Below are 24,917 nucleotides of genomic sequence, written 5' to 3' on the forward strand. Positions count from 1 at the left end.
GGGCCATGGAGAAATTGTCTTCCACGAAACCGGTCCTTTGTGCCAAAAAGGTTGGGGACCGCTGCTCTAGAGCACATCCTATGTGATGCAGCTGTAGGGTCAGAGCAGAGGGTGGTCTCCAGGAGTATGTGTATATAGAGGGGCTTCCTACCCTAACCAGCTTCACGTCGAGAGGGGAAGCTGTGCACTATTTAAGAATTGAACAATGATCTGCATGATCTAGAACAATCTAGACCAGCGCTGTCAAACGGAACTGTGCAATGAGGGAAGTAGCTGTGCTGTTCAGTACTGTAGCCACTAGTTGTAGGACTTCTGAGTACTTGAAATGTAGCTAGGAACTGAATAAGTACCAAAAGCCTTAAAAAAGAGCTTTCCTCCTTTGGTTATTTTTATCTTAAGGAGTTAATTAGACAAATGTACAAAGCTATTTATCACAGCATTGATAAATGCTTATTTATATTTATAATTTTTATAAATTATAGTTTTAATAATTATAATCATAATTTTTATAATATTAATATTTATACGATTAAAAGCATATATAATATTGGAATAACACAAATGTACTATTTAAAGCAGTCTATTTCGTAACCAGACAGTGGAATGCTATGCAGCCATCAAAACTGCTGATACAGACATTTATTGACAGAAAAGTTGTTTCCACTATGTTAAGTGAAAAAAGGCTGGTTACAGAACTGTGGTTAGTGTGTTCCTATATTTTGGTGTACATATTTGAAAATATTATGTGTGTGTATGTGAGTGTACATACACATGTACCTAGACAGATAGGATCTGGAACCTAGGCATCAAAAGATTTATCTTAATTCTTATTCTGCCATTTATTAGCTTTGTGCAAGTTGTTCAGCCTCTAAGCCTCCTTAGTTTTTCTGCTCTGAAAGAGAGCTAGAAACAGTACCTATCTCATTGGGTTTTTTTGAAGATTAAATGAAGTAATGTGGCTGAATTGCTTAGTATGGTTCCTGTGTTATTCTGTGATCATAAAAAATGGCAGCCTTTTCATGGTCATGGTGATTGTTATTATTATCATATGTATATGTGCATAGGAGAAAGGTTAGGAGATACATATCAAAATATTAACAAGTTGTCTTTGGTTGGTAGGATTACCAATGATGTACATTTTCTTTTTTGTGCTTTTCTATGTCTTCTGATTCAGATTTTGCAATTGAGCATGTATTACTTTTACAATGTAAAAATGTTTAAAACTCTCTATGTCCCTACCCTAAGTCATTAACATAAGATATACCAATTAAGCAAAAATGACTCATGGTAGACGAATGAAAGATTTATGACTTCTAATATAGATTTCATCACTCTTTTCAGAACTGCAACAGCCATTTTTGTGGCTATAGAAAATCTGTAAAATTAAGGCCGATGGAAACATAGCAATATAATTGAAACACATTTCTGCATGTAGAATTATAGTTTTAATCACATTTACATCTGGGAAGAAATATAGTATACACTGAGTTATGTTTTAACTTACATCCTTCATAATCAGGGCAAAAATAGTACATTTATTTCTATTTGGAAATGATTCTGTTTTGTTATTGCTTATTTCTAGGGCTCAAATTCAGTAGGTCTAATGGTGATGTGGATTGTTGGCAAAGCTATAGATATCTAGTTAGGGTGTTGCTTTGGTGGATAGTCTTGAATTTTGTATTTCCAAAGCTTTGGGCAGTAATCTTTTGTATTTCACTTTGCCTAGCCATGTTATATGTCAAGTTCTGTCATAGGCTTTGGGGAATAAGATGAATGAAAAAGGATTGTTCCAGCCTGGAAAAGTGGCAGGTGACTGTCTGCTCAGGTGCTATAAAACAATCAGATGTTATAAGTGGTATGATAGAGGTAAGTGAGAATAATAGGGTATGTCAAAAGACAAACTCTGCATACTCAATAAAACAAAGCAGAAAGATGAGTTTATTGGGAGGCTTCAACTTGTAAGCTGGGAAACTCAAGGCTACAGGAGCAATGAGTTCTGAGTCACTCACAGACTAAGGAATTTTTATGGGATAGATATGGCAGTTATTTGGCTTTTTCAGCTGATTGATTGCCTAGTGGTCTTCTTTCTTGACTTTGGATGGTTGCCTGAGTCATGTGAACAAGGAGGTCCAGAGGTGACATGAAAGACTTGGCATTTGGGGATTGGCTAGTGTCCTCTGTTAACTTCTGATAGGAGCTCTAAATTCCTGTAAGATTAGGTTAGTTTCCTTTATGCACCTGGGTTGACCATCTCCAGTGTATCCCTGACATAAGTGACTCTGTTTCAGTTTGGTACGAGTGAAGCGTGTCCAGTTGTATTTTGAGAGAGGGAGGGTGGTGGGCAGAGAAAGATAAAAAGGGGCCATCAGGAAAAGGCTTCAAAAAGGACAGGATGAGATAGCCTCATCCACCAGAGGGCAGACAGCAGAAGCAAGAAGAACTACAATCCTGCAGCCTGTGGAACAAAAACCGCATTCACGGAAAGATAGACAAGATGCAAAGACAGAAGGCTATGTACCAGATGAAAGAACAAGATAGCACCCCAGAGAAACAACTAAATGAAGTGGAGATAGGCAGCCTTCCAGAAAAAGAATTCAGAATAATGATAGTGAAGATGATCCAGGACCTCGGAAAAACAGTGGAGGCAAAGATCGAGAAGATGCAAGACATGTTTAACAAAGACCTAGGAGAATTAAAAAACAAACAAACAGATGAACAATACAATAACTGAAATGAAAACTACAGTAGAAGGAATCAATAGCAGAAAAACTGAGGCAGAAGAACGGTTAAGTGACCTGGAAGACAGAATGGTGGAATTCACTGCTGTGGAACAGAAAGTCCTACTACTGGGCATATACCCGAGAAAGCCATAATTCAAAAAGACGCATGCACCCCAGTGTTTACTGCAGCACTATTTACAATAGCCAGGTCATGGAAGCAACCTAAATGCCCATCAACAGATGAATGGATAAAGAAGTTGTGGTACATGTATACAATGGAATATTACTCAGCCATGTAAAGGAATGGAATTGGGTCATTTGTTGAGACGTGGATGGATCAAGAGAGTGTCATACAGAGTGAAGTAAGTCAGAAAGAGAAAAATATTGTATATTAACACATATATGTGGAACCTAGAAAAATGGTACAGATGAACCGGTTTTCAGGGCAGAAATTGAGACACAGATGTAGAGAACAAACGTATGGACACCAAGCGGGGAAAGCTGCGGGGGGGTGGTGGTGGTGGTGTGATGGATTGGGCGATTGGGATTGACATGTATACACTGATGTGTATAAAATTGATGACTAATAAGAACATGCTGTGTAAATAAATAAATAAAATTAAAAAAAAAAAAGACAGGATGCTTGAGTTGACTCTTGAAAGTGAGTGTCTGAGTGTTTGCAGGTTGGGGTAAATTACTTTCTGGCAAGGAAGGAGCTGTGGTATGAGGCAGCATGGTGCATCAGGTAGCCTTGAGGCGGTTTGGTGTGGCTGAGGATGCAAGCAAGAGGCCAGTCAGTGAGAAAGCAGGCGAATCAGGATTGTCAAGGAGCTTCCGTGTTGATATTTTCAGGAATATTTTTAGGATAAGAGCAACTGCTGACAAAGTAGCATTATTTTGTTTGATCAGATTTTTCAAGAAAGTGCTCACATTTAATAGATTGCGTAGATTTAAAACTGAGGTGTTCTGAACCATGGGAGTTTATGTGAGATCATGTTTTTTGTTTTTTATATGGTGTGGATCTTACCATATCACTATATTGACAACTGAGACTATGTTAGTAGTAGTTCCTGACTTAAGAATATCCTTCCCAAAGGATTTTTCAGCTTCTTCTTCTTCCTTCCCTTTTCCCTTAGTTCTGCCCCCTCCTCGCCACCTCAGTCTTACCAACCAATGACTTTTACAAGGTCTTGTTGCCACTGTTACAGGGACATCTTTAAAGAGTTTGTGAGTTTACAAGTAAAGGAAGGGAGGAAGCTGGGAAAAGATATAGTGGTTTAATAGTTGATTTCACCATACTCACTCGCTCATAAGGAGGCCGTTCTGTATCATCATCCTATGTTGCTTGATTTTTAAAAAAAATTTATTTTATTTATTTATTTTTGACTGTGTTGGGTCTTCGTTGCTGTGCGCGGGCTTTCTCTAGTTGCAGTGAGCAGGCGCTACTCTTTGTTGCAGTGTGCAGGCTTCTCGTTGCGGTGGCTTCTCTTGTTGCGGAGCACGGGCTCTAGGCGTGCAGGCTTCAGTAGTTGCAGCACTCTAGGCGTGGGCTCAGTAGTTGTGGCTCACAGGTTCTAGAGCATAAGCTCAGTGGCTGTGGTGCACGAGCTTAGTTGCTCTGCGTCATGTGGGATCTTCCCGGACCAGGGTTCGAACCTGTGTCCCCTACATTGGCAGGCGGATTCTTAACCACTGTGCCACCAGGGGAGCCCTTGATTTGTTTTTCTTATGCTCTTTTTTTTTTTTTTAAATCCAAATATTCAGCCAGTTAGATATTCATTTAGGCTAACATTAGCAAATAATTCTGGAAATGGTCATGTGCAAACATCTGAGCAGATGTTTACTTTTTCTTCTCTATGGATTTTTCTCTCTATATATTTAAAAAATGTTGAAGTCTCTCCTATAGTAACAGAGCAAAACAGTATAAAACCACCTCTCTGAGCCCTTAGTGTCCCTCCATTCATAACCAAGTGGTTTCTCCTCACCATTAACTATCAAGGGCAGCCTAGCTTTTGTTGTAATCTGGATTTGTTTCCACCTTCCACCTTGGTTCAAAAAGTATTTATTGAGGGGCTTCCCTGGTGGCGCAGTGGTTGAGAGTCTGCCTGCCGATGCAGGGGACACGGGTTCGTGCCCTGGTCCGGGAAGATCCCACATGCTGCGGAGCGGCTAGGCCCGTGAGCCATGGCCGCTGAGCCTGCGCGTCTGGAGCCTGTGCTCCGCAATGGGAGAGGCCACAACAGTGAGAGGCCCACGTACCGGGGGAAAAAAAAAAAAAAAAGTATTTATTGAGTGCCCACCACATGACTTGCCTTGTTCTCCTTGAAGTAAATAACGATGAGTAAGACAAGCATGGTATCTATCCTCATGGAATTTATAGTTTCAGCGGAGAAAACTATTCTTTTTAAGCTTCCTCCATACCTCCGACACAGGTTGACAAATCCAATAGACACTTCTCTCAACATTTGAAATCATTATCTGTTCTCCCTTCTGAGAGGAAGGAAATTCTTCATGGATTTTATAACAGTACATTTTTCTCTCCTCAGAGAAGGAGACTTCTACTTCTTGAGCACATATTCTGAGTCTTTGTGTGATCCTCTTTCTCTTAAATGCCTCTTTTTTAGTCCCTTAAATGTGTGTGTGTGTTTTTGCCTTAGAAGAGCTCTCTGCTAATTGACCTTCTCATGAAAACACTTCCTGGGCAACTTCATCTCTGTGCTAATGACTCCCCAGTTTTTTTGCCTCCAATTGAGTGCTGTCTGCTGAGTTCCAGATCCATATCCAAGACCACCATCCTTATGCCCCATGGACATCTCAAACTCATTAGGTCTGGTTCTAAAGTCAACATTTCTCTCCACCTCAAAGCTGTAATGCTTTTTCTGAAATTTGTAACATTATCTATTCACTTGCTTATAGCATCCTAGATCATTTGCCATCAGCCTATCAGTTACTAAATCCTACTGATTCTGTCCTGCCCTCTTTTTATCCATCTTTCTATCCTTATTGCTGTTACCCATGTCAGTTACTATCCTCCCTCCCTCTCTCGTTTAGACCTATTGGCCTCATCACTTCCAACATTAGCCTTGGCCTATGCTCCCACACTCCTGGGGCATATATAAATTATCTAAATTTATTTAGTCATGGAACCTATGCCTTGAACAACTTTTGACTTCTAGGTTATATGAGAACTTAAAAATATAACTAAAAGGATTTACTGATACTGACTATACTCATATATGGAATTACCATAGAGTTTACCAAGTAGTTAATATAGGTATATATCTATATATAAAAACATTAGGATATGTATAAAAATATAAATAATTCAAGAGGCCATTTGTTAAATTCCAAATGCGTGGTACATATAATTGCCATGGGGGTTTTGAAGGGCCTGAGATCGTTAATAGTAAAGTCCTTAATGAATGGAAAGGAACAAAGGAAGTAGACAGCTGGCAAGGCTAGTGAAGGATCGGGAGTGGATAAAAGGGAGCAAAAGATAATGTAAGGTAAGTCATAAAGATACATGAAACGGAAGTTAGTAAAATTAAAAAACAAGCTTTCTGTGGATGTTCTGGGTGCCTAAAATACATGGTGTGGTTGCCATGTTAGTGAAAACAAAATCTTTTTTTTAAATTTAATTTTTATTTTATATTGGAGTATACTTGATTTCCAATGTTGTGTTAGTTTCAGGTGTACAGCAGAGTGATTCAGTTATACATATACATTATATCCATTCTTTTTCAGATTCTTTTCCCATATAGGTTATTACAGAGTATTGAATAGAGTTCCCCATGCTATACAGTAGGTCCTTATTGATCATCTATTTTATAGGTAATAGTGTTTATATGTTAATCCCAAACTCCTAATTTATCCTCCCCCCCACCTTTCCCCTTTGGTAACCAAAGTCTTTTGATTTCATTGCCCTGTAGTCCTTTAATTTAGGGACTGGACTATGTTCCTAATCCTGGCTAGTCATTTTGTAGTTATCTGCTCTTATCAAACAGGCAATTAGGCAATAGATTGTGTTTGTAACCAGAACAAACACATCCTTTGACACCAAACAAACAACTTAAAATACATGCCCTCATGATCTGTTGTACGTGTATCTGAGCTATGTGGTCTTTTGTCAATATTCTAAAATTCTGAGATAGCCTAGCATTTTCAAAAATCTGTTATTTTGGTGATCTCTTTATAAACAATCTTAACTAAACTTTTAATTTCAATCTTGTCAATTCCAGAGATTATTAATATGTATAAGTTACAATGGGGGGGCATTCCAAATATATGTATATAGGTTCATTTCTTAGAAATCATTCAAGTCTTAGCGTATGTCATCTGTCTTATTAATACATCTTTTTCCTCTTTTTAGAGTTTTCTCTGTGACTTTTGAAAATTATAATTTTTCTTCATTACCATTTCAACTAGTACTGTTTTTTAAGTTGGCTGTACTAAAAGTAAGAATTGACACATAAAAACTCAGTTTAATATAAAACAATTCTTGGTTTTGAAATGGAAATTATAAGGTTGTTAAGATTTTTCCTGAATGCTCTATTCAAAATACTTTTTAACATAATACCCTGGAGCAGTGGTTTTCAAACTTTTTGACTGTGATCCACTCTTGCTCTGGCGCTCTCTTTTGCTCATAACCTATGATGTGCACTGGTGTTTTCAATTATTTTCTACTCCAGTCCAGTTCAGTGATTTCACTTGGGGAGTCGGGGTGGGAAATGCTGTTTGCAACTCACTAAACTGATTTCATAATCCACTAATGGGTTATGAGTTGCAGTTTGACAATATCTTAGAGTAGATTTTTCTAAAAATTAATTTTTAAGAATTGTAGAACATTATAGGGTAGCAAATCAAAATTATTCATAATTTGTTCCTCTAGGTAACTCCTGTTGACATTTCAGAAACATTAAAGAAAAATATGAGTGATAAGAATATATAAACATAATAAGAATTCAAAAGGTATAGAAAGACTTAAAATGAAAAATTTTACACTTCTACTTTCCTCAACCTAGTCCTCCTGCACAAAAGTAACTACTATAGATGACTTCTTCTGGCCTTACCAATGCTTTTTATGCATATGCTAGCACATGTATATCTTTTAAAAACAGCAAAGGATGCTATACATTCTGTTCCATCTTTATCACTTAATATCACCAAAAATACAGATCTATCTTATTCTTACTGCATTCTTTTTAATGGCTATTTAATATTCTGCTGTAGGGATAGACCTTAATTTATTCAATCAGTTTCCTGTTGATACCACTTAGATATTATTAAGCTTTTAAAAAATTCCCCAGTCTGATAGATGAAAAATATGTCTCCATTGCTTCAATTTGTATTCTTAAATTAAGTGAGATAGCCATATTTTCATATAATTTTTGACTATTTAAATTTATATCTATTTTTTGAAATGTCTATTCATATTCCCTACTCACTGTTGAAGTGTTTTTCTTTTTTTCTTAATGATTTTTTATAAGCTCTATAAATCAAGCAAATTCCCTCTAATGTCTTACAATTTGGTGATGTTCTCCAAGTTTGTTGTTAGCCTTTGTTTAGAATATATTTTCTGTGAAAGATAGTTTTGTAGTCAAATTAATCCACCTTTTCCCTGTGGATTTTATTTAAAAGGAGCTTTCCCCAGAGTGGATGTTTGTTTCTTTTAAGTTTAAAGAGTGTGATCAGAACTTATATTGGATAAGAACATTTCAAAGAGGACAGTCTAGTGAGATTTGACATTTTATATGTACATTGCAAACAGCCTTGAGTAGATATTAAATTTCAAAGCTCCAAAATCATTCACAGAAAGCTTACTTTAATGTTGTCCTTTTTGCATATGTGCTCTGATAAACACAAAATTATGGAAAGTTATAGTATTGTGAACTATTTTTTTTGATTTTGTTTTTGGCTGTGTTGGGTCTTCGTTGCGGTGCGTGGGCTTCTCGTGGCGGTGGCTTCTCTTGTTGTGGAGCACGGGCTCCAGGCACGCGGGCTTCAGTAATTCTGGCACACAGGCTTAGCTGCTCCGCGGCATATGGGATCTTCCCGGACCAGTGTCCCCTGCACTGGCAGGCGGATTCCTAACCACTGAGCCACCAGGGAAGCCCTGAACTATTTTAATTATTATGGTGATTTCTAGTTTTTTCCTAAACAATGTTTAACATATTTTCATAAAAACCACATATGTCACATTGTAGTTATTTTAAAAAAATTAAAGTTAACACTCAGTAGAAATAGAATTTATTGATTAAATCTAGTAGATGTTTAAAAGAAAATAATAAAAGAAATAATTTTAAAAGAAAGAAGTAATTTATTTCATTGTGGAAACTCATCCCCCTCTGTGTTTTCTCATAATACGTATAAAGATTTCTTAGCAGAGTAGGAAGGAAGTAGATTTTCTATTTAATGGAAACAATACAGTAGACATTTCCTGGATTATATTTTGGTTAGATCATTTAGTAGCTTTCCTTATTACTACTGTTAAAATTCCTGTGAGGTCTTCAGGAACTACAAATGATTAATTTATTTGAGCCTTGACTTCACTGCATTTATCTTCTCTAGAAGCACAGTGATATGAAATACATTGGATTATTGGTACTGATAATTTAGCCATTAATACTTAATTAAAACCCTTAGCTATAAATTGTAAATGTTAGTACATTTCGTTGTAGCATCTGGGGTGGGTTGTCAGACCAGTCATTCTGAAAAGTGGAACATCTAATAATACACATTAGACAAGTTCCTTCAGAAAGCAAAAGCCTTACCCTCTCCCTATACATTCTCAGCCAGTACTGTCTAGGAACTGGGGGGTGTGGGGGGGGGGGGAAGAGATGAATTCCAGGGCTACTTGGCTGCCTGTTTTTACTAAAGAAAATGTAAACTGTGCATTTTAGAAATGTATTGGGTTGGCCAAAAAGTCCATTCAGGTTTTTCTGTAACATCTTAATGGAAAACCCGAACGAACTTTTTGGCCAACCAAGTTATAAAGATATGGGTTAGATATAAAACCAGATAGCTTGAGAGTGCACTGAGATAAAAATAAGGTTTATTATGGGCATCTAAGATAAAACTACTACATTATTTTGCTGAATTAATTAATTACCAATTTCAAGTTATTTTTCAGACATTAACTTTTTTGAACATTCTTAATTCTGTTTGTCAGTTTCTTATTGATAATGGCAGTTTTGAAAACAATATTCTCTCAATGTGGGATAAATGTCATCTAACCAATGTGTTCAGAAACCAATTCATGTACCATTGCTTTCATTTTCTTATTCAAGAAAACTTGTTGAGTGCCTACTTTGTGCCAGGTCCTGTGCTATAAGTGGTTTTATAAATATTCATCTGGAAAGAAGAGAGCTATGCTCTATTACATATGATAGAAGTCTGCCATAGCAAATTTAGAATAAAGTAGGGATTTCATTTAATATTTAGTCCTAGAAGATGAGCAATGAAGGAGTTCTTAGATTCAGTATATTCATGACATGATGAGAATATCTGCTAGTACACTTTTCTTGCTGGTTGAGTCTCTGTAATTCTCAGTTCCCTCTTTCCAACAAGCGTACTTCATTAGGAGTACCTTCTCTGACTTTCCAGACTAGGTTATGTTTGCTGTATATGCATATTCTGTATTTTTCTTAATAGCCTCATCATAATTATAGTTTTAAAATTATTTGCTTTATCTGCCTTCTCTTTGGTCTCTATTAGGCCATAAACTCCCTGAGGCTCCCTGTGCCTGAAATTTGCTGGGCACTTAAATATTTATTAATGAATTTTGACTTTTTAAAGTCATTGCTACCTGATGGGTACTTTCCATCATGTTTCTGCCTCATCCCCATGTCCCAGGGCAAGGCTTTACAAGAGACAATAGGTAATGGGTAGAATTCTGTGCAATGGAGACCTTGGGAGCCCATTCATGATGATTGTAAAGGGAGTATCCCAAAGGTGAAGGCCACAACTTATGCCAGTTATGACATTCCCTTTATCAGGGCAAAGCTCACTGGTCCTTAAGTTGGATCTTATCTACCTGCCTCATTTCTGGTTAAAATTTTTTTTTTTTTTGCGGTACGCGGACCTCTCACCGTTGTGGCCTCTCCCGTTGCGGAGACACGCAGGCTCAGTGGCCATGGCTCACGGGCCCAGCCGCTCCGCGGCAGGTGGGATCTTCCCGGACCAGGGCACGAACCCGTATCCCCTGCATCGGTAGGCGGACTCTCAACCACTGTGCCACCAGGGAAGCCCTGGTTAAAATCTTTACAGTGCAGTTTTATCTTGAATCTCAGTCTCCCCCTGCCAATAAATTATTTGTAGGAAATATAGATTTAGCCTTTGGAGTGGATGGTTTTGAATGTTTTATTTGGGAGTTTTACCTTTGAAGCCATTTAAGATTTTAGGATGGGAGAATTAACATTATTAGACTCTTCATTTTAGGAAGATATCTTGATGTCAGTGCATGAGATGTAGGCGATATGCATGTCATGTCAATGCGTGAAAAGATAGGCGATAGATCATCACTCATTAATTCAGCCACCATTTGTTAAATACCAACCCTGTGTCAGGCTTGTAGACAATGGAAATATAGAGATGGAAGACATAGTTCCTGCATTCTAGAACCTTACAATCTATTAGGGGAGATAGATAATTAAACTACATTATAATTTTATTTAATTAGTGGCATGTTAAGAGAAATACAGGATGGAAGGAAACACAGGAGAGAGGCACCCACTTGGACTAGGAGTTTCAGGGAAGGCTTTTTAGAGGCAGCGATAAATTAGTCCTTTCTAAAAAGCAAGTAGGCGTTAATCAGGTGAAGAGGGTAGGGAAGATGTTTCCAGGCAGAGACAAGAGCACATGTATAAATACCAGTTAAAGGTTTATTTTAATTTTCAAGGTTAGAATTCATGAGTGATATTTAAAAGGTGGAGTATATAGCACTTCTTCAGTAACTGAACACTGATTGGTTTTAAGGTTTTGAATTTGCCTTGGTGATTGGGACATACTGGTGTGATTGCAAGAATAGTGGACCCACTGTTCTTGGGTGGAGGTGGGCAAGTGATGTTCAGTTTTGGATCTGTGGGTTTTGAGGTACAGTGGGATTTCCATATGGATGTATAGAATGCACAGTTGGAAACTGATGTCAGAGTTTAGGGGTGAGATTAGGGGTAAAGATTGAGGTTTGAGATTCTCAATAGAAGTAGCAGCTAAACCTCGGACACATGGGTAAGGTATCAAAAGAGACTGCAGAATAGAGGAGAAGGAAAAGAGGACTAGAGACAGAGGGGAATAAGAAAATACTTTTTTTCTTTTGAAGGCAGGATCTAAATAAGGAGTTTTAAGTTAGTTTTTTTTTCTCCTCATTTTACTTCAAGGAGAAAAAAGGATAAATGAGGAGGAAATAAACATTTGTTAGGAGTTCATATTTACTGAAACCCCAAAACACTAAAAATATGCCTAAAGTCAAAGATAAATTTAGTTTTGATAATTGTGAAGGTAGGGAAGGTTTACAGCAAGGATCATTGAAGCAAGGAAAGATTTTCTGATTACCCCTCAATGAATCAAAATGCCCCTGAGAATTCCAGATAATTTAGGTTTTACTTTGTAAACTCTTTACTTTGATTTGTATCTGTTTTATTTTTTGTATTTAAAGTTTATATACTCAGAGTGCCATTGAAAAGTAACTACTGTAGCTGACCTCTGGCCTTACCAGTGCTTTTTAAGCATATACCAGCATGTATGTATATCTTTTAAAAATACCAAGGGATGCTATATATTCTGTTCCATCTTTATCACTTAGTACTATATCTTATTAATCATTCCAAACCAAAAATACAGGTCTATCTTATTCTTACTGCATTCTTTTTAATGGCTATATAATATTCTACTGTAGGGATGGACCTTAATTTATTCAACCAGTTTCCTGTATCCAAGAAGTGTATCCAATTTTCTCATATGGAGTATGTTACATAAAAAATTAAATACTCATATTTTAAAAGAACATATATGCTCTTGTAGTCAAGGGGATGTAAACTTATTTCTTACAGACTGCACTTGGTTTCAAATATCTTTCTCAGACCAAGTACGTGTAGTACTTGAAGTCAGAGAAGAGGAAACTAGATTGTTTGTTGCAAATGGAAAGCGAAATAACTTTCCTATAGCTATACTATTATTATAGAATCTACTAGAGGAGTGTTTTAGGCACTTTGGGAAGGAGATGAGATGGCATTTCCCATTGCAGCATCTCTCAAACAAGTATCTCTGACTGCCTGGAGTGCTTAACCTTTCTCACTCATGTACAGCATAAGTAACAGCTATTGTTTGTCAAGAACTTGTAGCATGCCAGGCATTCTACATCTGTTATCTCATTTAGTCCTCACAACGTTCTTGCCAATAGTGGTAGGTATAAGAGTGATAACTATAATTTGTCAAGTATTTAATATTTTCTAAGCATTGTGTTATGTAGTTAATGTATATTTTTTTTAATCCTTACAGAAGCTGTATGTTTGTCAGTAGATATTTTTATTCCTTCATAACGCTTAGAGGGGTTAAGCAACTTGCTTTATGTCATAGAGCTGGGCCAGGGATTAAACTCAGGTCTCTGAATTCTAAAATCTGTACTTTTTGCATTATACCTGCTACCTCACTATTACTTCTGTCGGGTGGCGACGGGGAACATTGACCTCCTTGAAGCTTCTGACTGGTACCTAAGCAGTGTCACTAGAGTAAAATAAAGCAGAAAATTTAGGGCCGCCTTGAACCAGGGCTGGTTAACTGTTTTATAGACCCCTCTTCAGCATATGAGTGCCACCTGCTGGAAGGTTATAATGTATCTACGTGCTTGTAAAGTCCTTGCAAAAAGGTTGTCACAGGTGTGAAAGTGTCAGGTTTCAAAATGTAAGTTTTAAAATTTCAGTTTAGGAATGCTGGGGCATTTTGAAGTTAGATGAATCTCCTATTTGCCATAAAGTACGTTGCCTCATTTATCGTCATTTTTGTTTTGCAGAGAGGGGAGGGTTACACATTAAAAAAAAAAAGATACATTCCATGAGTGCTTTCTAAAATAGTTTTCTTTAAAAAAGAATATTATTTATGGCTGTGTTGGGTCTTCGTTGCTGCGCGCGGGCTTTTCTCTAGTTGCGGCGAGCAGGCGCCACTCTTTGTTACGGTGCACGGGCTTCTCATTGCCGTGGCTTCTCTTGTTGTGGAGCACGGGCTCTAGGCGCGCGGGCTTCAGTAGTTGTGGCACATGGGCTCTAGAGCGCAGGCTCAGTCATTGTGGCACATGGGCTTAGTTGCTCCGCGGCATGTGAGATCTTCCTGGACGAGGGATCCAACCTGTTGTCGCCTGCATTGGCAGGCGGATTCTTAACCACTGTGCCCCCAGGGAAGTCTCTAAAATAAAGTTTTCTAAAAATAAAGATCAATGGTCAAATGAATCATACCATTACTTATAACAGATCAAATAAGAATAAAAAATTGGATTTACTTTGAGATAAGTGAGTTATTGAAGTATAAGAGGACCCTTTCCAATGAGATACCCTGAAAAGGAAAAATCTAGAAGCCCTGGGGGCATCAGAGACTTGGAGAACAGAAAGTACGGATGAAAGAGGAAGAAAGATGTGTGGATAAAAATACAAATGGATTCTGTAAATGTTAATTTAGCACAAGGCTCAATGGAGTCAGGATCCTAAACAGTGCTTTAGAGAAAAAAGTTTAGGATTATAGCTTTAGATTGTTTTATGTTTAGGATAGTGAAGAGTAGACACTTTAAATAGTCACTTAGATGCCCTGGAAGGGGGATCAGATAAAAGTCTTGTCATGCCCACTGCACATTCTTCATTAGGCTCCTTTTGGATCACGTTAGTACTCTGTAAGTGTCTGGCACAGGGGATGTTATCACTTAGTGTGGGATTTTCACAGGAAAATCATGCTGTACTTAACTGCTCTTTATGTGATTAAAGCATATTTGTAGTTGCATGATGTCATGTTGAACAAGTATTTGTGTGACAAGAGATTAAACTCCGTTGGTAAAATCTGATTTTGCCAAGAATTCAGGAAAGTACAAGCATGATCATCTCCTTTCTTTTATCCCTTCTCAGATCAACTGTGTAAGAAGCTTAGCTAGCATGATAGTATTGATATCTTAGCGGGTAGATTTCTGGAGAGAAAGAGCTATCTTTTCTGTGTGTGTGTGTGCGCGCGTGCTCACGTGTATGTGTACATTATAAGAGTAACGCTCATTTAGAAAACTTGTAAAGTAGAAAAATAGGAAGAAAGAAAAATCACACATAATCCCACTACCCAGAGATAACTATGTTGACGTTTTGGTATATTTCCTGGTTTATAAACATATTTTATATTTTGCAGCCTTTATTTATTTTAATTTATTTTTTAACAAGAGAAAAGCATACAAATTTTATTTGATGTTAAGTTTTGTGTGACACAGGGGCTTTCCTAGAAAAGAAATGAAGATGCCAAGAAATGGGTAGGCCTGAGACCTGATGTGATTTTTAACAAAGAGCAATAAATTTCAGAGACATTACAAGACAAAGGAAAGGGTTTTTAGACTTCTAGGGGCTGCAAACTGTGGGAAGGTAAATGTATAGGGGAAACCAATGGAAGATAAGAGCTGTCTTAGCAGGCTTGTTTGTGCTGGTCCAAGGCAATGCTGACTTTATGTCTTCTTCATGGTCATAAAACTTCCCTGGGAGAGGGGATTTATGGCAGTCCTCAATTCTTAGAGTTTCTACTTTTAGTCAGATAAGGGAAGCTGCAGGAAGGCTCCTTTCTGCATCTGTTGAATGTCAAATGCCTTCAGCTCAAAATCATTCTTATGCCAAAGTGTCATATTTTGGAGTGGCATATTCTGATCCCCTTCACCCTCCTCCAAAATAAAAGATGAAATTTAAATCTGATGAAGGCAAATAAATGGGAAATTCTGTACCAGTGTTCTTGGCTAGGGAAAAAAACACATTTTTTCCCTTTCTCTGATTTTTAAAAATTGAAGTATAATTGACCTACAATACTCTCTTTGTTCCAGGTGCACAACATAGTAATTCGATATTTCTGTACATTACAAAACGATCACCACACAGCCTTTTATTATAGCATTAAAGCAAAAGTCTTTTCTCACGTATTTAAAAACTTCTGGCATATATATTTGAGACTGTGATACGTGGATATACCATAATTATCAGTTTTCTGACTATTGGCTGGCCATTTGTGTTGTTTACTGTTTTTGCTCATTTGTTTCTTCAGTAAATAGCAGTAGAGAAATTTACTTTTTTGTTTGTTTCAGTAAATAGAGACAGAATACACTTTCATGTGGCGTTTGTCTAGGGCCTAGCGTATTTATTTTTGCTAGCGTTGAAAGTAAACAGTGATTTGATTAATCTGTGCTTTATTAGTTCCTCAGTGTGTCTCCCTTTGTTCTCTGTTCCTATGTATCTTTTTTTTTTGCGGTACGCGGGCCCCTCACTGTTGTGGCCTCTCCCGTTGCGGAGCACAGGCTCCAGATGCGCAGGCTTAGTGGTCATGGCTCACGGGCCCAGCCGCTCCGCGGCATGTGGGATCTTCCTGCACTGGGGCACGAACTCGTGTCCCCTGCATCGGCAGGCGGACTCTCAACCACTGCGCCACCAGGGAAGCCCCCTATGTATCATTTTCTTCAGGATTTTGTAGCATTTATTGCATTCACAGTCCTTTCAAGGAACACCCTCATAGTACCCCTTAGGGGCTCTTTCGGTTCTGTACCAGGTTAAATATCTCACCCTGAGCTATTAAGAGCTATGTTTCTGCTCTTTACATCAAGCCAGCACTCATACTTTTGCTAGAGTGGGTGCTAGTTGAGAGAAAAATTCCTTTTTAAGCCTAAAGTAAATGGAGCTTGTGGAAAGTTAGAGTCCCTAGAAGAACTATTTTAGACACAGTCTATTCAATTTATTAAAAACAAAATCTCTCAAAACGCCTTTTGAAAGGATAGCAACGTTTTATAATATTCCAAGCTATTTACTGGTTGATTTTGTAAGAACCAGGTAAGTTCAGTAGATTTAATTCTTTTGACAAATATTTATTGAGTACTTACTGTGTGCTAGGTACCATTTTAAGCACTGGGGTTATAAAACCAGTGGAAACTTTGCCTTCATGGAGTTTATATGTTAATGGAGAGAAACAGACAATAACATAAAGTAAATTATTGTTAGGAAGATAATGTGGTATATATATTATGTATTACCTAACACCCAGGGGGAATTCTGATGCAGTAACCAAACCTATTATTATTTCTTTTATAATAAAAGTATTAGCATTCACACTCAATGGACTAAATAAAGACTATAGCCACTTCATGTTAGTGCAAATGAGATACTTCTATAAAATGAGTATTAAAGGGGAGTTTTCAAAATAGGTAAAATTATGACTGTGATCCAGATGTAAAATGAACACATTTTAAAGATTTTATTTAACTTATTAAATGAAGGAACCAAGTAGATGTTATAACCCATTCAAAGAAGAATTCATAGGACAAACACATTTATAGATCAGGAATATTGAAATGATGTGCAAATTAAGGCAAAACTAGCATCTCCCACAATGGGAGAGGGAAGTCAACGAACATCTACTGGACAGGACAGAATTTGCGTGTAGATAGACATGACTTATTCTGCATCATTGTCAGTTATCTATAATGTACAGAGTTGTAAAATAGCTTCCATAGAATCAGAATCAGATAACCTGAAATGATGTGCCTTTGACAATGCATTTTTCCACTGAAGTGTAAATTTTTTCTCTTACCTGAGTTACTAGAAAGCTTTTGGTTTTCTGAGCTCTCTAGAATTATAGATAAGGGATATAGAACTATAGTATATTTGATAGTGATAGTACTTTGCAGAAAAATAAAGATGCAGAGGGGTGGTTATCATTTTAAATAGAAGGACTGTAGAAGACTTGAGGAGGTGATAATGAGGATTGAGCTAAAGTAGATGAGATTTTTTTTGCCTGAGTAACTGGAATGATGGAGTTGCTTCTAACTGAGATTGGGGAAGAGCAGTTGGAGAAGAGGGCAGGGGAGGTGGAGATCACAACCTCAGTATCGGCTTTCAGCCATTCAAGTAGAGATGTTGAGGCAGTTATATATACATGCGTAGCTGCACTTCAGGGAATCTGTGTGGGCTAGAAATAAACATTTGGGAGTTAATATGTACAGGTGACATTTAAAGCCTCCAAACTGGATGAGATCACTTCTACATGCCACACATTGTGCTAGTCCCTGTAGAGATATATTTAAAATTGTGTTTGTCCTCAAAAAGCCTATGGTCTGCTAGAGGAGGTGGATGTAAACAGTTAATACTGTATAAAAGTATACTAATACAAATACATATCAAGTATACTAAGGTAAATACATATCAAGTCTACTAATATAAATACATATCAAGTACAGATGATTCAGGGAAGTCAAATCTGAGTCATCCTAAACTCCATCACCCCCAAAGTCACTCATTCAGTGGCCCGACCATGAGACATGCACAGAAGAAAGTCACAGCGTGGTACCTTGTATATCAGCTGACTTCTCCACTAACCCACCGTACCCAGCATGTTTCTAGTAATATTGGAGAACCTCGCTGGTGACACTTCTGCATGGCTTACAAGCCTCCTTATTATTTGCCCTTTGCCTTATCTCTTGCTTTACTTCCTCAGTTCTGTCCCTAGTGACAGAGATGATCGATTTCTTTTTGTTTAATTGAAGTATAGCTGATGTACAATATTATATGTTACAGGCGTATTAGTCTTTCACAGTTTTAAAGGTTATTCTCTATTTATAGTTATTATAAAATATTGGCTGTATTCCCTGTGTTGTACAATATGTCTTTGTAGCTTATGTTATGCATAATAGTTTGTACCTCTTAATCCCCTATCCCTATATTGCCCCTCCCACTTCTCTGCACTGGTGACCATTAGTTTGTTCTCTATATCTGTGAGTCTGCTTCTTTTTCGTTGTGGTCACTAGTTTGTTGTATTTTTTAGATTCCACATGTAAGTGTATTCCACATGCAAGACAGTATTTGTCTTTCTCTGTCTGACCTATTTCACTTAGCATAATACCCTCCAGGTCCATCCATGTTGCTGCAAATGGCAAAATTTCCTTCTTTTTTTATGGCTGCAACTCTGTAGTTTTTAAACACCACTCTGGCTATAGAGTGAAAAATGAATTAGGAGAGGGAATGAAACAGACATAGTTTGCTATTTATTAGCCTCAGCCTGCCTTCACATTGATATTTAGTGACTTATAAAGACTTGAAGGGTTGGAATTCCCTGGTGGTCCAGTGGTCAGTACTCTGCACTTCCACTGCAGGGGGCACGGGTTTGATTCCTGGTTGGGGAACTAAGATCCCACATGCCGTGTGGTGTGGCCGAAAAACAAAAAGACCTGTAGGGTAGAAAAGGCATAGTAGGTATGCAGAAATGGAAAGTGTATGTTGCTATATAATGCAATTTGGGGGATAAGGGGAAATTTTCTAGTAAATGCATGCAGTTGCAAACTTTACCCTCTTCCCTCCTATATGTCATATTAAAAGGTAACCTGAATGAATGGCAATTCCTCAAAAAAATCAAACATAGAATTACTATAGGGTCCAGCAATTCTACTTCTGAGTATATAAAAGAATTGAAAGCAAGGACTCAAACAGATATTTGTACATCAGTCTTCAAGGCAGCATTATTCATAATAGCCAAAAGGTAGAATCAACCCAAATGTCCATAGGATGATGGGAGGGATGAATAAATAAGCAAATGTGGTGTGTACATACGATGAAATATTACTTAGCCTTAAAAAGGAAGGAAATCCTGATACATGCTACAACATGGATGAATCTTGAAGACATGTTAAGTGAAAAAAGCCAGACACAAAAGAACAAATATTGAACAGATCCATTTATATGAGGTACCTGGAATAGTTAAATTCATAGAGACAGAAAATAGAATAGCAGATACCAGGGGCTGGGAATGGGAGATGCATACTGGCACAGAGTTTCAGTTTGTGAAAACATTCTGGAGAAAGGGTACAGTGGTGGTTCTTACACAACAATATGAATGTACTTAATGCCACTGAACTGCATACTTAAAAATAGTTAAAATGGTAAATTTTATGTTATATATATTTTACCACAAAAAAAGTGACCTGGGAATACCATGGAGCTGTAAGAAAGAACAGAAGGATTTCTATAAACTAATATTGTACTGGTAATGAGAGATTTACAGGATAAAGTTAAAAATAAATAGGTGCTATCTTTTGTGTAAATATTCATATTTGCTTTTATTTGCGTAAACAAACACTGGAAAGATTAACAAGTAACTAATAAAAGTTGTTACTTCTAGGAGGCAAGAGGGCCTGTGGTCACTGGAGGCAGGAGTGATAATGAGACATCTCAATGTATCTCCTTTTATGTACTTTTGATTTTTGAACTATATAGATGTATAACCTATTCAAAATAATGTTCAAATATAAGACTTAAGGGCTTCCCTGGTGGCACAGTGGTTGAGAGTCCGCCTGCCGATGCAGGGGACACGGGTTCGTGCCTCGGTCTGGGAAGATCCCACATGCCATGGAGCGGCTGGGTCCGTGAGCCACGGCCGCTGAGCCTGCGTGTCCGGAGCCTGTGCTCAGCAACGGGAGAGGCCACAACAGTGAGAGGCCCGCGTACCGCAAAAAAAAAAACAAACAGAAAAAACAAAACAAAAAAACAGGACTTAAGGTAGATTCATTGTAGAGTGATCAGTAATTTGTAGTCACAAAAACCATAATTTTTTTAGAGGTATTGATTAAATATTGCTACATGTGACATGCCCTCTCCCAGACAAGTGGGGTCCAGGGTTCAGGAGTCTGTGCCAGTGTTTGGTGTTTCAAGAGCCTGGTTTAGATGCAGAAGTGAGTTTCACCTTTCCTTCCCCTGCAAGCAGGAAAGAGAACATATATTCTGGGTAGACACTTAATAAAATCAAATTCTCTAAGTTCATCAATAGCAAGGTTGACCATGGCAAGTGGGGTCATCATTAAACACATTATTTGACTGAGTCTAGGAGCCTAAAGCATTCAATAAGCAGGAAACTGTCTGAATATAGCTCTGCATTAATCTAAAATGCCGCTTTTTCTGATTCCATCATTAATTAGGAACATATGATGTGTAACATTTGCATCTGAAGCCAGAAGCAGGACTGCTTAAGATTTCTTAGGCCATGGGAGCAGAGACAGTAACTGATAGCTGAGCACCCACCTAATTCTGCACCCCCCAACCCTACCCCTCAGCAAGGGAGTAGGACTGTTGTATCTTCTCTGGTCATTTTTCTTCCAGCTCCTTCTTTCCCACCTACATCCAACAGGAAATACAGGTAGAATCCTGAGGCAGGCTGTGAGAAGTAAAGACCTGCTAGGGGCAGCTCAGCCCATCCTACTTTTATTTCTTGGCTGTGTTCCAGGGCATATGGTTTGGAGGGAGAACCCAGGGAGTCACATCTGGGAATCATGCCCAAGTTATAGCTGGTAGAGCACTTTCCAGCAAGGTTGTCAAGGTGTAGGTGAAGAGAAAGAGCTGAGTGACAGAGGCAAAATGAGAGAATTGATAAATCTGTCATTGAAAGTAGTGAAGAAATACACAACTGGGAAGTGGCCTATAAAAGTTGCAGAGGTGGAGTTCAGATGACTTTGACATGGTTCTAACACAAGCATTCAAGGTATGCGCTACTCATTTAAAGTTATTCAGATGGCTAAGTGATTTATTTCTCTCTGCCTCGTTGATCTATTTGTATGTCTGTCTTCCCTACCGCATTGTAGGAATTGAAGACAAGGACTTTAGCTGAACTGGAAAAAGCATGGACTTTGGAAGCAGGCAGATCTATTTAAATCCAAACCTCTTCTCTTTCTAATGTTGAACTTTGCTCAAGTTATCTTTATTACACTGAACCTCAGCTTCTGTGTGCATCATAGTGTTGCTAGGAGGATTAAGTGTGAGAAAAACAATTTATAAACTCTCCCTTTTTGTATCTTCCACAGAGCTTTACATTTAAAAGGCATTTGAAATATTTATCAAACTGAGTACGTTTCTACCTATTAAGTCTGAACCCTGGTTAAGGACAGCATGAGGCAGGCATATTTATAAGGCTTTCACCTTGAGCAGCTAACGTTATTATTGCTAAATATTTTATCAAGCAACTGCCTGTTATGTGCCAAGTACTAAGTTTTCACTTGCTGATCTGGTCTATCTTTCCTTCTTATTATCAGAATCCAGCTTGAAGCTTTCTGCTTTGTGTAGGCCTATTCTTTTCCCTATTTACAGGACCTCTTCTCCACACCAGTTTTTATCAGTGGGTTTGAGAGTCATTGCCTTACGCTCATTACTCTTCTAAAAAACCTCAGTCTCATGCTCTAGGCATGGATAAGTTAGGGACTGTTAAATATCTTTCCTTCTTTTGTCTAATATTTATTGAGCACTTACTGTGCTGGAGTGGATACAAACAGTATTTCTGCTTCCCAGGAAGTTTTTCCTCTAGTTAAAAAAAAAAATACGCACATGTAAAATATATTTAATTATTTAGCAATATGATATTACTTTTGCTTTTACTATTTTACATTTCACCATGTAAAAAGATCCCATTTTAAAAACACACACATACACATAGAAAAAGGATTGGAAAGAAATGCACCAAGATGTTAACAAAGCTTATCTCTGAGTAGCGGTATTTGGGTGTGCATGTGTGTGTGTGTGTGTAATGTTGCTTATCTGGATTGTCTAAATTTTCAAAGATTTCATTTTGAAGTTATGGGAGTTAAGGCAAAACTAGCATGTCAGTATGCATCATCCCCCCCTCCCCTTGCTAACAGGATAGTGACCCCTCTCTTCCTCTTGCATTCAGCTTTTGCGAGAATTGAAGCACCCTAATGTGATCGCCCTGCAGAAGGTGTTCCTTTCTCACAGTGACAGGAAGGTGTGGCTGCTGTTTGATTATGCCGAGCATGATTTATGGGTAAGTCTAAACTCACCTTATTTTTAGGGTAATTTTATATAGGTATGAAGAAATAAATGTATGTGTTCCATACTGCTAATGCACAGAAAGGAAAACTTGCTCTGTTGACCATAGTTCAAAATAAATATACTAAATGTAAATTTTGATTTAAAAGAATTAGAGCAATAAACATTAGCATCCTATTTTACTGAGAAGATATTTGTAACATTCAGAAATTTCACTTCAAAAAATCTTACTGAGTGGGAAATTGTAATTTTATGCAAGTGATTAATGGCAGTTTACTAATATGTGTAGTGAAAATTGCTTTCTTTTGTGGTCCATACAGTAGTTCAAATTTAACCAGTTATGTACCTGTGAATAGTTTCTCTCTCTAAATTAAGGTCAATCTTGCAGCATTTTGCCATTTAAAATGGACTCCACCAAATGGAAGAATACCTACGGTTTTGCAAATATTAGGGTTGTTTTTATCAATATATAAAAGAAGCCAAAATTTTTAATTCCAAGTGTTTAAAGTTAGGAATCAGGACATTTAAACATTTTATCCCAGGAGTTGCCAAAAGTAAAAAAATTCCAATTTGGCAGTAAGTTCAAATTTTGGATAATTAAATTTTGATTCAATATAGTGTGGTTTGTCATCTATAAAAATTATAAATCTTTTTAGGAATAACTTTAGCAAACTCATAGGTCTTGAAGGAGATTTCAGTTTATGCTTTTATAGCAGATATTGACAACAATCTCCCCTGCCATGGATATTTAGTACCCATTTTGGCATGTTTTGGACAAGGGAGGAGTGGAGATAGAGGTGGATGTGAGGGGTGGGCGCAGGTAGAATTTCTTCCCCTTCATTACAAAGTTTTATAACCCACAATGTAACGTGTACATAAAAATTTGAATATGATGATCTGGTTGTATTTATTTCAATGGGACTGAATTCTCCTTTTTTCTCTCCCTGCTCCTTTCTAGTAGTGATTTGCTATTTAATATTGACTACTAAGAATATATCCTAATTTCATTATGTGCCAAAGAAGGTGAACTTTCCAATAATTCTAATAATACATATAGCCAGTGATGTTACCCAAATGCACTAACTTTTTATAGAATAGGAAAGATTTACAGGATTTTTTTCCTTTTGTTTACTCTTTCTGTCAGTAGGGAATACAACTAATACAATTTTTTAGGCAGGTTTTTAAATACCAACCCTTTTTACTTCTTGGTTTTATTTAATGAAAATCTTAATGGTTTCAGTAAATCTAGTCATTATAACCACATTAATACTGTCATATTTACCCTCAATATAGATTGTTTTGGTTTGATCTTATTATTCAAATTATTTTTCTTTGTGTCATTATTGGCCTTTAATAAGTAATCTTAAAATGTAGAGAATTTATTGCAGCCTTGATTGTGTTTTATTGACACAGGCAAAGACTATGTTATTATAATATATATATTTTAATTTTTAGCATATTATTAAGTTTCATCGTGCATCAAAAGCAAATAAAAAGCCCATGCAGTTGCCAAGATCTATGGTTAAATCATTACTTTACCAGATTCTTGACGGTATCCATTACCTCCATGCAAATTGGGTGCTTCACAGAGATCTGGTAAGTATGTTTCTTTTAAATCGCTCAGTATGTGTCTTTCTCTTTTCAGAAATATCTTTTCTTCTTGGTATAGTTACAATGAACATGAATTATAGAAAAATTTGAAAATACACATAAGCAAAAAAGAAGGAAATAAAAATCGCCATAAGCCTATGATCAAAAGATTACCATTATTAACTTTTGGTGTATATTCTTCCCTTACATTTACGCACAGCTATAAAATGTCATTGTGATTTTCAACAAATGATTGGCATAATCTTTTTTTTTTTTTTAAGTTTTTACTGGAGTATAGTTGATTTACAGTGAGCGTAATCTTAATGGGATGGCCATATGTGAAACAAGTACCTTTTGATTCATTTTGTTTTTTGTAATTTTGCTCACCATTAGTAAACAGTTTAATAATTAAAGACTGAATTCACATTGTTTTCAAAGCTAAACTGAAATAATGACACTGCCTCCAGTAAATAGAATGTTATTAGTATTAACAATAAGTAAATAAGTAACTAACAGGGGAAATATATCAATACTTATTAGGCATATTATCCATAATTCAAATGTTTGATGTTTGGTTTTACTTTTT

General features: G+C 37.1%; 1 protein-coding gene across 3 annotated transcripts in view; it reads left to right on the forward strand.

The window, feature by feature from the left end:
- Positions 1-24,917, forward strand: part of CDK19 (cyclin dependent kinase 19) — a 180,717-nt gene that overhangs the window by 104,575 nt on the left and 51,225 nt on the right. For all 3 annotated transcript variants that reach the window (XM_024740923.1, XM_024740926.1, XM_024740924.1), the window contains 2 exons: positions 22,626-22,736; positions 24,197-24,337. In XM_024740923.1, coding sequence (XP_024596691.1) covers positions 22,626-22,736; positions 24,197-24,337 — 252 coding nt within the window. The remainder of the gene's footprint in view (positions 1-22,625; positions 22,737-24,196; positions 24,338-24,917) is intronic.

This window comes from Neophocaena asiaeorientalis, unplaced genomic scaffold (assembly GCF_003031525.2).
Source record: "Neophocaena asiaeorientalis asiaeorientalis breed wild unplaced genomic scaffold, Neophocaena_asiaeorientalis_V1.1 scaffold203, whole genome shotgun sequence".
Lineage (NCBI taxonomy): Eukaryota > Metazoa > Chordata > Mammalia > Artiodactyla > Phocoenidae > Neophocaena > Neophocaena asiaeorientalis.